General features: G+C 46.3%; 1 protein-coding gene across 2 annotated transcripts in view; it reads right to left on the bottom strand.

The window, feature by feature from the left end:
• LOC109909220 (serine/threonine-protein kinase ULK2-like) overlaps nt 1-13627 on the bottom strand; it is a 62064-nt gene that overhangs the window by 7912 nt on the left and 40525 nt on the right. For both annotated transcript variants that reach the window (XM_031795570.1, XM_031795571.1), the window contains exons 15-19: nt 8739-8885; nt 3342-3490; nt 3121-3204; nt 606-877; nt 294-475 (exon numbers count right to left, since the gene is read on the bottom strand). In XM_031795570.1, coding sequence (XP_031651430.1) covers nt 294-475; nt 606-877; nt 3121-3204; nt 3342-3490; nt 8739-8885 — 834 coding nt within the window. The remainder of the gene's footprint in view (nt 1-293; nt 476-605; nt 878-3120; nt 3205-3341; nt 3491-8738; nt 8886-13627) is intronic.

Below are 13627 nucleotides of genomic sequence, written 5' to 3'. Positions count from 1 at the left end.
AATATATATAACTAAAAATCGTCCGATTTAATAAATATCGGCTAATTTTGGTCCTCCAGTAATCGGTATTGGCGTTGAAAAATCATACTCGGTCAACCTCTAATTCCAATCTAATCTAGTGTAAAGCCTTCTCAGAAGAGGGTAGGCTGTTATAGCAGCAAAGGGGGGAGCAACTCCATATTACCGCCCATGATTTTGAAATGAGATGTTCAATGAGCAGGTGTCCACATACATTTGGTCATGTAGTATATATTAACCACACAGAAAGAGAAAGACCATAGTGCTCACATTACCTGCCAAAGGTGGTCCTACTGGCCTCAGGGGCAGACTGGCGCCCACTGGGATAGGGGGTGCAGTGGTGGGCACAGATGTCCCGTGCGTCCACCAGGGTCTTAGTGGTTGTGGGACTGTCTGCCAGGGCCATCAGGTTACAGGACGCCTGCGTCTTAGGGATCTTGAATGGGGCCGAGATGGGCTGAACAGGGACATCGAGGTCAACAGTTACTGGGAATACTCACTCCAAGGTTGTGGTAAGTAGGACCGTAGCAAAACAGAATTGGGCTTTCTGATTAAAATATGCCAAAATGGTTATCAACTTAACCAACCTTGGTGGGGGAGCCAATGATGGTGGGCAGCGGTGACTTTGTCAGCCAATCAGAGGAGCGGGGAGAGGAGCCCAGGTGTTTGGTGGGGGAGGTGCCCAGATTGCCAGGGCGACCCAGATGAGGGGAGTGGCTGGGGGGGTAGTTGGAAGTGGAGGGCTGGATGGGGTCTGACAGCTGCTTATGGAGTTTCTGTCTGGTCTGGTAGACCTCGGTCAGGGTGGGGGAACTCTGAAGGCGAGCCCCCAGTAACTGGGACGACGGCACTGGAGAACCTAAAGGAGACACACAGTCATTCATAGAAGTCATTTATCACTTAATGTAAAAGTTAAAAGTTTCATCAGTTACATTAGTGCTAGTATATTGTTAGTGGAGTTGGCCCATACTAATCTAGAGAAGATGTACAATTCACCACTAGATGGCTCTACAGTTTTGAAGTTTGTATTTTTCCACTGTAAACCAAGTCAAAAATAGCAGCAGTGAAGGGCCACTAGGTTAATGTTTTTATAAGCCTCTTGTTAATTCAGAGTATTGCTGCTGAGAAGTTCAAAAAGACCCCTTCTAGTTTCTTCTTTAGCAGGTCATCAAGTCTGTATTGGTTTCTTCTTTAGCAGGTCATCAGGTCTGGTTTGTTTCTTCTTTAGCAGGTCATCAGGTCTGGGTTGTTTCTTCTTTAGCAGGTCATCAGGTCTGGTTTGTTTCTTCTTTAGCAGGTCATCAGGTCTGGTTTGTTTCTTCTTTAGCAGGTCATCAGGTCTGGTTTGTTTCTTCTTTAGCAGGTCATCAAGTCTGTATTGGTTTCTTCTTTAGCAGGTCATCAGGTCTGGTTTGTTTCTTCTTTAGCAGGTCATCAGGTCTGGGTTGTTTCTTCTTTAGCAGGTCATCAGGTCTGGTTTGTTTCTTCTTTAGCAGGTCATCAGGTCTGGGTTGTTTCTTCTTTAGCAGGTCATCAGGTCTGGTTTGTTTCTTCTTTAGCAGGTCATCAGGTCTGGTTGGTTTCGTCTTTAGCAGGTCATCAGGTCTGGGTTGTTTCTTCTTTAGCAGGTCATCAGGTCTGGTTTGTTTCTTCTTTAGCAGGTCATCAGGTCTGGGTTGTTTCTTCTTTAGCAGGTCATCAGGTCTGGTTTGTTTCTTCTTTAGCAGGTCATCATGTCTGGTTTGTTTCTTCTTTAGCAGGTCATCAGGTCTGGGTTGTTTCTTCTTTAGCAGGTCATCAGGTCTGGTTGGTTTCGTCTTTAGCAGGTCATCAGGTCTGGTTGGTTTCTTCTTTAGCAGGTCATCAGGTCTGGGTCTGGGTTGGTTTCTTTAGCAGGTCATCAGGTCTGGTTGGTTTCTTCTTTAGCAGGTCATCAGGTCTGGGTTGTTTCTTCTTTAGCAGGTCATCAGGTCTGGGTTGTTTCTTCTTTAGCAGGTCATCAGGTCTGGTTTGTTTCTTCTTTAGCAGGTCATCAGGTCTGGGTTGTTTCTTCTTTAGCAGGTCATCAGGTCTGGTTGGTTTCATCTTTAGCAGGTCATCAGGTCTGGTTTGTTTCTTCTTTAGCAGGTCATCAGGTCTGGGTCTGGGTTGGCTTTCTTTAGCAGGTCATCAGGTCTGGTTTGTTTCTTCTTTAGCAGGTCATCAGGTCTGGTTTGTTTCTTCTTTAGCAGGTCATCAGGTCTGGTTTGTTTCTTCTTTAGCAGGTCATCAGGTCTGGGTTGTTTCTTCTTTAGCAGGTCATCAGGTCTGGTTGGTTTCATCTTTAGCAGGTCATCAGGTCTGGTTTGTTTCTTCTTTAGCAGGTCATCAGGTCTGGGTCTGGGTTGGCTTTCTTTAGCAGGTCATCAGGTCTGGTTTGTTTCTTCTTTAGCAGGTCATCAGGTCTGGTTGGTTTCGTCTTTAGCAGGTCATCAGGTCTGGTTGGTTTCTTCTTTAGCGGGTCATCAGGTCTGGGTCTGGGTTGGTTTCTTTAGCAGGTCATCAGGTCTGGTTGGTTTCGTCTTTAGCAGGTCATCAGTTCTGGTTTGTTTCTTCTTTAGCAGGTCATCAGGTCTGGGTCTGGGTTGGTTTCTTTAGCAGGTCATCAGGTCTGGGTTGTTAATCTCCAGGTTTTCCAAAGGAGACAAAGTACTAACTGTATCTGCACTGTTTTGCTCAAGGCAAGTCCTTTCTATGACACTGTGGTTGCCATGGATACTGGCCCCGTGACACACTTCTGAAATCTGCGTGGACGGGTGGTTGAAAGGCTCCAACTCCCATACACAACCTCCCTCCCAGAGTGTTAATGGAATACCTGTTATTTCAAATAAAACCTGAGTCATGGCTTTTGTCAATCATAAACATCCACCTCAGGGGAGGGGAGAGAGAGAAGAACATGTAAACACTTCTGTAGCTGCCCTTGTCTGTCGCTCTTTAAAAGTCATCCTAGGCTGGGTTTCACAAGAGCACTAAGATCATATTTTGTCCATTTAGTTTAAATGGAATGAAGATCTTTGGGAAACCCAGCCTTGTTCTATCGGTCTGTCTGTCTACTGAACTCACCTCCTGAGGAGCTGCGGCTGCGGGACTCGTGGCCCTTAGTGTGTCCACAACAACAGTGACCCAGCTGCTCTGGGATTGTGCCCACTTGAAGAGAAACACACACAGACATATTCATGCAGTGTTGCATTAGATGTCAACAGAAGGTTTCAATGTAAAATGATTTTGATGCCAGGCGTGTTGAATGATATGAGATATGAGGACATGTTGGGGCATGTTCTTACCCAGAGGTGAGGGCGAGTATGGGCGGGAGCTGCCTATAGAGAGACGTCTGCCTGTCATCTGAGGGCTGCAGTCTGCAGAGCTGGCGGACCCAGAGCCAACCTTAGGGAAACCCATGGGACTGGTGTTGGACCGCCTCACTGTACCAGACCTGCATAGACCACAAGCACACACAATGGAGGTTTAGATATCACAAATACACAATACATACATAACAAAAACATAACATTCATTGTTAGTCCACCAGAACCAACACCTACAGTTCATGAACCCCCTTTTTAGTTACAGCGATGCTCTAGTTTCCAACCACTATCCTTCATGTTGTCATCAAATAACACTTGAATAACCTTTCTAAAACATGTGAAAACATGAACTTTGGCAATGAGCTTAGCTAGATTCTATTCCCTCAGCTCAGTGTAACAGTTGCCTTTTTTACTTGGCCCTAATTTCAACTTCCGGAGTTATTCAGCGACCGTCAGATTGCTGCCAAGACCACCATGTCACGCTGCAAGCACTTCATACACGGCTGTTAGCCTACACTTGCGAAAAAACAAGCATGTCGGAACATTGGTTGAGCAACTGTTGTGCTGACAGCGAGTACTCTTCCACTCTCTCTCTTTCTGCCTCACTTCCTCTCTACAGTTTTCTGGAGTTCATTTTTTTAAATGTCTGACAGAGAAAAGAGTAGGCAGCAGGCGGGCACATATGGAAGCCAGTCTTCCCCTGAGATGTCTGCAGTGTCTGTCTGCAAGCCTGCTGTACTAGCTCTCTGCATTCATCTCTTCTTGAACATAAAGAACGGTCGCTAAACGCTAACTCGTTAACTAGCCAGACACGGTCAACGACAGGGTAATCGGTCTATGACAGAGAGCTTAATCCTCCTTGGAGGACACAGAGTAAGACCCAGGGCCAAGGGAAAAGGGGGCGCAGTCGGGGGAGGCTGGCTACTCCGTACTCTGACTAAATTACTTCCGGCGCCGACAGAGATGGCCGCCTCGCTTCGCGTTCCAAGGAAACTATGCAGTATATTTTTTTTTTACGTGTTATTTTGTACATTGGTACCCCAGGTAATCTTAGGTTTTATTACGTACAGTCGGGAGGAACTATTGGATATAAGAGCAACGTCAACTCACCATCATTACGACCAGGAATACGACTTTCCGAAGCGGATCCTCTGTTTTGCCCACCACCCGGGACAATGGATCGGATCCCAGCCGGCGAACCAAAACAACAACGCCGTAAAAGGGGCAGACGAAGCGGTCTTCTAGTCAGGCTCCGGAGACAGGCACATCGCGCACCGCTCCCGAGCATACTACTCGCCAATGTCCAGTCTCTTGACAACAAGGTTGATGAAATACGAGCAAGGGCAGCATTCCAGAGAGACATGAGTAACTAACATTCTTTGCTTCACGGAAACATGGCTCACTCGAGACACGCTATCGGAGTCGGTACAGCCACCTGGTTTCTTCACCCATCGCGCCGACAGAAACAAGCATCTTTCTGGTAAGAAGAGGGGCGGGGGGGTATGCCTTATGATTAACGAGACGTGGTGTGATCATAACAATATACAGGAACTCAAGTCCTTCTATTCACCTGAAGTCAATTCCTCACAATCGAATGTCGACCGCAATATCTACCAAGAGAATTCTCTTCGATTATAATCACAGCCGCATATATCCCCCCCCCCCCAAGCAGACACATCGATGGCCCTGAACAAACTTCATTTGACTCTATGTAAACTGGAAACCATATATCCTGAGGCTGCATTCATTGTAGCTGGGGATTTTAACAAGGCTAATTTGAAAACAAGGCTCCCTAAATTCTATCAGCATATCGATTGTGCTACCAGGGCTGGTAAAACCCTGGATCATTGTTATTCTAACTTCTGCGACACATATAAGGCCTCTTCCCCGCCCTCCTTTCGGAAAAGCTGACCACGACTCCATTTTGTTGCTACCTGCCTATAGACAGAGACCACGCTTCAAGATTGCTTCGATCACGTAGACTGGGATATGTTCTGCATTGCGTCAAACAACAACTTTGACGAATACGCTGATTCGGTGAGCGAGTTTATTAGTAAGTGCATCGGCGATGTCGTACCCACAGCAACTATTAAAACATTCCCAAACCAGAAACTGTGGATTGGTGGCAGCATTCGCGCGAAACTGAAAACGCAAACCACTGCTTTTAATCAGGGCAAGGTGACCGGGAACATGACCGAATACATACAGTGTAGCTATTCCCTCCGCAAGGCATTCAAACAAGCTAAGTGTCAGAATAGAGACAAAGTAGAATCGCAATTCAACGGCTCAGACACAAGAGGTATGTGGCAGGGTCTACAGTCAATCACGGATTACAAAAAGAAAACCAGCTCTGTCGCGGACCAGGATGTCTTGCTCCCAGACAGACTAAACAACTTCTTTGCTCGCTTTGAGGACAATACAGTGCCACTGACACGGCCCGCTACCAAAACCTGCGGACTCTCAATCACTGCAGCCGATGTGAGTAAAACATTAAACGTGTTAACCCTCGCAAGGCTGCAAGCCCAGAAGGCATCCCCAGCCGCGTCCTCAGAGCATGTGCAGACCAGCTGGCTGGTGTGTTTACGGACATATTCAATCAATCCTTATCCCAGTCTGCTGTTCCCACATGCTTCAAGAGGGCCACCATTGTTTCTGTTCCCAAGAAAGATAAGGTAACTGAGCTAAACGACTACCGCCCCGTAGTACTCACTTCCGTCATCATGAAGTGCTTTGAGAGACTAGTCAAGGACCATATCACCTCCACCCTACCTGACACCCTAGACCCACTCCAATTTGCTTACTGTCCCAATAGGGCCACAGACGACACAATCGCAACCACACTGCCCTAAACCATCTGGACAAGAAGAATACCTATGTGAGAATGCTGTTCATCGACTACAGCTCAGCATTTAACACCATAGTACCCTCCAATCTCGTCATCAAGCTCGAGAGCCTGGGTCTCGTCACGCCCTGTGCAACTGGGTACTGGACTTCCTGATGGGCCGCCCCAAGGTGGTGAGGGTAGGTAACAACATCTCCACCCCGCTGATCCTCAACACTGGGGACCCACAAGGGTGCGTTCTGAGCCCCCTCCTGTACTCCCTGTTCACCCACGACTGCGTGGCCATGCACGCCTCCAACTCAATCATCAAGTTTGCAGACGACACTACAGTGGTATGCTTGATTACCAACAATGACGAGACGGCCTACAGGGAGGAGGTGAGGGCCCTCGGAGTGTGGTGTCAGGAAAATAACCTTTCACTCAACGTCAAAAAAACAAAGGAGATGATCGGGGACTTCAGGAAACAGCAGAGGGAGCACCCCCCTATCCACATCGACGGGAAAGTAATGGAGAGGGTAGTACGTTTTAAGTTCCTCGGCGTACACATCACGGACAAACTGAAATGGTCCACCCACACAGACAGCGTGGTGAAGAAGGCGCAGCAGTGCCTCTTCAACCTCAGGAGGCTGAAAAAATGTGGCTTGTCACCAAAAGCACTCACAAACTTTTACAGATGCACAATCGAAAGCATCCTGTCGGGCTGTATACCCTGGTACGGCAACTGCTCTCCCCACAACCGTAAGGCTCTCCAGAGGGTAGTGAGGTCTGCACAACGCATCACCGGGGGCAAACTACCTGCCCTCCAGGACACCTACACCACCCGATGTCACAGGAAGGCCATAAAGATCATCAAGGACAACAACCACCCGAGCCACTGCCAGTTCACCCAGCTATCATCCAGAAGGCGAGGTCAGTACAGGTGCATCAAAGCAGGGACCGAGAGACTGAAAAACAGCTTCTATCTCAAGGCCATCAATCAGACTGTTAAACAGCCACCACTAACATTGAGTGGCTGCTGCCAACATACTGACTCAACTCCAGCCACTTTAATAACGTAGAAATGTATGTAAAAAAATATATATCACTAGCCACTTTACACAATGCCACTTAATATAATGTTTACATACCCTACATTACTCATCTCATATGTATATAGTGTACTCGATACCATCTACTGCATCTCGCCTATGCCGTTCTGTACCATCACTGATTCATATATTTTTATGTACATATTCTTCATCCCTTTACACTTGTGTGTATAATGTAGTTGTGAAATTGTTAGATTACTTGTTGGTTATTACTGCATTGTCGGAACTCGAAGCAATTGTTAGATTACTTGTTGGTTATTACTGCATTGTCGGAACTCGAAGCACAAGCATTTCGCTACACTCGCATTAACGTCTGCTAACCATGTGTATGTGACAAATAAATTTGATTTGATTTACCCACTGCCCAGGCTTTGGGGCCCTGTGGTGAGGGTAGGTAGGGGGTAAGGGAGCAGAGGGTTCACTGTGGAGCTAGGCTACTCCAGTACCGCATTCCCAATGTGGATTTACCCCAGTGTTTTACCCAAAAGACTCAGACTTTTCTGTTTCCTTCTATGCGGGCCAGCACCCATGCCTAATTGGGCTGAGGTGGACTTGCTCTAACTTGTAGCCAAGGCAAGGCCCTGGGTACTTTTCAGCTTGAATTTACATAATAATGGCCAACTTTGAACGTTAACACCTTCTCGCAAAGCAACAGATTTGATGATGCAGATGTTGTTGATTCTGTTTGCCACAAGTCTTTCGTGTCACAGTCCTGACGGAAACACAATAATAGTAGAGCCTACATTAACATAAAACCCTGGCTGCTTGGAAAAGCACCACAGAAACACTATACTAATCCCTGTGGCCATGTTCTTATCTCATCTCACAACAGTCAATAGAAGCACAACAATAAAACTAATTTGCCTCTAAAGGAGATTCAAAACCTCCTCCTATTCCCTCCCTTTCTGTCTTGACCCCCCCCCCCATCACACCACAATATAACAAGTAATATCCACTGACTAAACTGATGAAACTTTGTGAAACTTTACCTGATGCAATAACTGACAGTTATAGGTGAATTTTCCTTCCCACCCAAAGGTTAGTCATTAAAAATCCAACAACATGAAAGACTAGTCTCTGATCAGCCAGGTGTGGAAACTGTATGCACCCACAAGACAAAAAATGTCTTAATCGTGACAGTTGTACTTCGAGAACCACCCAGGACAGGGGCACCTCAAAATGCTATACAGCTGCACCATTGAGAGCATCTTGACTGGCTGCATCACCACTTGGTATGGCAAATACTAGGTATTCAACTGCAAGGCTCTACAGAGTGTAGTGCGTATGGACCAGTACATCACTGAGGCCCAGCTCCTTGCCATCCAGGACCTCTATACCAGGCAGTGTCAGAGGAAGGCCCTAAAGCCCCCCAAGCCATTGACTGTTCTCTCTGCTACCGTACGGTAAACAGTACCGATGCCCTTTTCCCCAGACAGTGTCTCTTACCTGGGCGAGCTGTAAAGCGTGGTGGTGGGGCTGTTGGAGAGGTTCTGCTTGATGCGCTGGTAGTTCCGCACCTGGGTGGGCACAGGGATGGGGGTGGTCTCTGCCCGGGGGGACACCATGGGGGTCTGTCCGATGGTCTGCGGCTGCCTGGAAGGGTGAAGTGGGAAGAGCAGGCCCGTTAGCCAGTTGTCTGCTAGTTCTGCCAAAACTGCACCATCTGTTCAGGAATGTCAACACCCACAGAACTCTGTTAAAAAAATACTTCAGTCCTACCGAGACGACATTTGTATAAATAGAACGTGGAGAGCACAACAGTTGGACTAAATTAAACTCTAGGCTGACTCAAAGTTTCTAACTAGGCTATGTCTCTGAGTTCTTTGTTTACTTCTACACATATGGCATTTTCAACTGAGGCTGGGTGAGGAACTAAACTTCAGTCCTGCTGTAAGGGGGCTGGCCCAACTCAGAGGGGGCAGGGCTGTTGTGTAAACCCACGCGTATCTGCCCAATCAGTCGGGAGCAGTCTGTGCCAAGAGGAGGAGATATGGGTGGGCCTGAAGAAACTGTGGTTTGTGGGCTCAGCCAATAGTATGTGCTGAGCCCTCCTCCTTTCTATCAGACACAGAGGGACAGGAGGGAAAAAAGCCAGGCTAATTTGCATTCCTTTGTTATTCGATTGGTACAAAATGTTCCCTGAGCAAAAGTCATACACGGGTCACCCATAGGGGGTTCACTTGGGTTTAGAATGAAAAAGGGAAAGAGAGGTAGGGGGGAGGAATATAAATGTTATAGAACAGGACAGATTCAGCCTAGCAGCATTATGTAATAAAATGATTAGCAGGGGAGGGTGTAGACCAGAGACATGGGAATAGACTGAGGGATACACGTGAGGCACGCGACCACCCGTCTATTCTGTACAGCAGCGACATACAGACAAAGACACAGAGGGGTTCCTTTGTTTGCTTTCCACTCCGAGAAGCAAATAAACACATTTTACAACAAGACACACATTGACATAGCTTTCGATTAGACCCAATCGCCCTTCAAGTTCCAATGAGTCAGCATATAGGGAGGAGGTCAGAGACCTGGCAGTGGTGCCAGGACAACAACCTCTCCCTCACCAACAAACTTTCATGGTCCAAACTAGAGGTCGACCGATTATGATTTTTCAACACTGATACCGATTATTGGAGGACCAAAAAAAGGCGATATCGATTAATCTGACAATTTATTTAATTTTTTTTGTAATAATGACAATTACAACAATACTGAATGAACACTTATTTTAACTTACTATAATAAATCAATAAAAATCCATTTAGCCTCAAATAAATAATGAAACATGTTCAATTTGGTTTAAATAATGCAAAAACAATGTGTTGGAGAAGAAAGTACAAGTACAATATGTGCCATGTAAAAAAGCTAACGTTTAAGTTCCTTGCTCAGAACATGAGAATATATGAAAGCTGGTGGTTCCTTTTAACATGAGACTTCAATATTCCAAGGTAAGAGGTTTTAGGTTGTAGTTAATATAGTATTTATAGGACTATTTCTCTCTATACCATTTGTATTTCATATACCTTTGACTATTGGATGTTCTTATAGGCACTTTAGTATTGCCAGTGTAACAGTATAGCTTCCGTCCCTCTCCTCTCTCCTACCTGGGCTCGAACCAGGAACACATCGACAACAGCCACCCTCGAAGCAGCGTTACCCATGCAGAGCAAGGGGAACAACTACTCCAAGTCTCAGAGCGAGTGACGTTTGAAATGCTATTAGCGCGCACCCCGCTAACTAGCTAGCCATTTCACATTGTTACACCAGCCTAATCTCGGGAGTTGATGGGCTTGAAGTCAAACAGCAGAGCTGCTGGCAAAACACACGAAAGTGCTGTTTGAATGAATGCTTATGAGCCTGCTGGTGCCTACCATCGCTCAGTCAGACTGCTCTATCAAATCATTGACTTAACTTCAGGCAGAAGTTTGCATCCTGTAGCTCCAACTCCAAAAAGTTCTGGGACACTGTGAAGTCCATGGAGAACAAGAGCACCTCCTCCCAGCTGCCCACTGCACTGAGGCTAGGTAACACGGTCACCACTGATAAATCCATGATTATCGAAAACTTCAATAAGCATTTCTCAACGGCTGGCCATGCCTTCCGCCTGGCTACTTCAACCTCGGCCAACAGCTCCGCCCCCCCCGCAGCTCCTCGCCCAAGCCTCTCCAGGTTCTCCTTTACCCAAATCCAGATAGCAGATGTTCTGAAAGAGCTGCAAAACCTGGACCCGTACAAATCAGCTGGGCTTGACAATCTGGACCCTCTATTTCTGAAACTATCTGCCACCATTGTCGCAACCCCTATTACCAGCCTGTTCAACCTCTCTTTCATCTCGTCTGAGATCCCCAAGGATTGGAAAGCTGCCGCAGTCATCCCCCTCTTCAAAGGGGGAGACACCCTGGACCCAAACTGTTACAGACCTATATCCATCCTGCCCTGCCTATCTAAGGTCTTCGAAAGCCAAGTCAACAAACAGGTCACTGACCATCTCGAATCCCACCGTACCTTCTCCGCTGTGCAATCTGGTTTCCGAGCCGGTCATGGGTGCACCTCAGCCACACTCAAGGTACTAAACGACATCATAACCGCCATCGATAAAAGACAGTACTGTGCAGCCGTCTTCATCGACCTCGCCAAGGCTTTCGACTCTGTCAATCACCATATTCTTATCGGCAGACTCAGTAGCCTCGGTTTTTCGGATGACTGCCTTGCCTGGTTCACCAATTACTTTGCAGACAGAGTTCAGTGTGTCAAATCGGAGGGCATGCTGTCCGGTCCTCTGGCAGTCTCTATGGGGGTGCCACAGGGTTCAATTCTCGGGCCGACTCTTTTCTCTGTGTATATCAATGATGTTGCTCTTGCTGCGGGCGATTCCCTGATCCACCTCTACGCAGACGACACCATTCTATATACTTTCGGCCCGTCTTTGGACACTGTGCTATCTAACCTCCAAACAAGCTTCAATGCCATACAACACTCCTTCTGTGGCCTCCAACTGCTCTTAAACGCTAGTAAGACCAAATGCATGCTTTTCAACCGGTCGCTGCCTGCACCTGCATGCCCGACTAGCATCACCACCCTGGATGGTTCCGACCTAGAATATGTGGACGTCTATAAGTACCTAGGTGTCTGGCTAGACTGCAAACTCTCCTTCCAGACTCATATCAAACATCTCCAATCGAAAATCAAATCAAGAGTCGGCTTTCTATTCCGCAACAAAGCCTCCTTCACTCAAGCCGCCAAGCTTACCCTAGTAAAACTGACTATCCTACCGATCCTCGACTTCGGCGATGTCATCTACAAAATGGCTTCCAACACTCTACTCAGCAAACTGGATGCAGTCTATCACAGTGCCATCCGTTTTGTCACTAAAGCACCTTATACTACCCACCACTGCGACCTGTATGCTCTAGTCGGCTGGCCCTCGCTACATATTCGTCGCCAGACCCACTGGCTCCAGGTCATCTACAAGTCTATGCTAGGTAAAGCTCCGCCTTATCTCAGCTCACTGGTCACGATGGCAACACCCATCCGTAGCACGCGCTCCAGCAGGTGTATCTCACTGATCATCCCTAAAGCCAACACCTCATTTGGCCGCCTTTCGTTCCAGTACTCTGCTGCCTGTGACTGGAACGAATTGCAAAAATCGCTGAAGTTGGAGACTTTTATCTCCCTCACCAACTTCAAACATCAGCTATCTGAGCAGCTAACCGATCGCTGCAGCTGTACATAGTCTATTGGTAAATAGCCCACCCTTTTCACCTACCTCATCCCCGTACTGTTTCTATTTATTTACTTTTCTGCTCTTCTGCACACCAATATCTCTACCTGTACATGACCATCTGATCTTTTATCACTCCAGTGTTAATCTGCAAAATTGTAATTATTTGCCTACCTCCTCATGCCTTTTGCACACATTGTATATAGACCCCCCCTTCGTTTTCTACTGTGTTATTGACTTGTTAATTGTTTACTCCATGTGTAACTCTTTGTTGTATGCTCACACTGCTATGCTTTATCTTGGCCAGGTCGCAGTTGCAAATGAGAACTTGTTCTCAACTAGCCTACCTGGTTAAATAAAGGTGAAATAAAAAAAAAAATAAAGAAAATATAACACACAGAAATACGAGCCTTTGGTCATTAAAATGGTTGAATCCGGAAACTATCATTTCGAAAACAAAACGTTTATTCTTTCAGTGAAATACGGAACCGTTCTGTATTTTATCTAACGGATGGCATCCCTAAGTCTAAATATTGCTGTTACATTGTACAACCTTCAATGTTATGTCATAATTATCTACAATTCTGGTAAATTAACTACGGCCTTTGTTAGCAATAAATGGACTTCACACAGTTCGCAACGAGCCAGGCGGCCTAAACTGCTGCATATACCCTGACTGCTTGCACGGAACGCAAGAGAAATGACACAATTTCCCTAGTTATAAGAAATTCATGTTAGCAGGCAATATTAACTAAATATGCAGGTTTAAAAATATATACTTGTGTATTGATTTTAAAGAAAGGCATTGATGTTTATGGTTAGGTACATTGGTGCAACGACAGTGGGTTTTTTTCCGCAAATGCGCTTGTTAAATCATCACCCGTTTGTCGAAGTAGGCTGTGAGTCATTTTGGCACCGGTAGGAACACATTGAAAAGGAAACTTTTAGGGGAAACACTGCTGTTTCAGCTGCAACATTGACTCTCTGTATGAAACAAAGCAATCTACGTTATTAATATGCAGTATGTTAGGTGTGCCTCATAAATTATTCTCCTCACACGGAAAACAAATCATGGCAGCCCATAACCTTACAACAATCAACGTGGGCACAA

This window comes from Oncorhynchus kisutch, linkage group LG18, assembly GCF_002021735.2.
Source record: "Oncorhynchus kisutch isolate 150728-3 linkage group LG18, Okis_V2, whole genome shotgun sequence".
NCBI lineage: Eukaryota > Metazoa > Chordata > Actinopteri > Salmoniformes > Salmonidae > Oncorhynchus > Oncorhynchus kisutch.
Note: the sequence above shows the minus strand (reverse complement) of the source record. Positions and strands in the feature narration are given on the sequence as shown.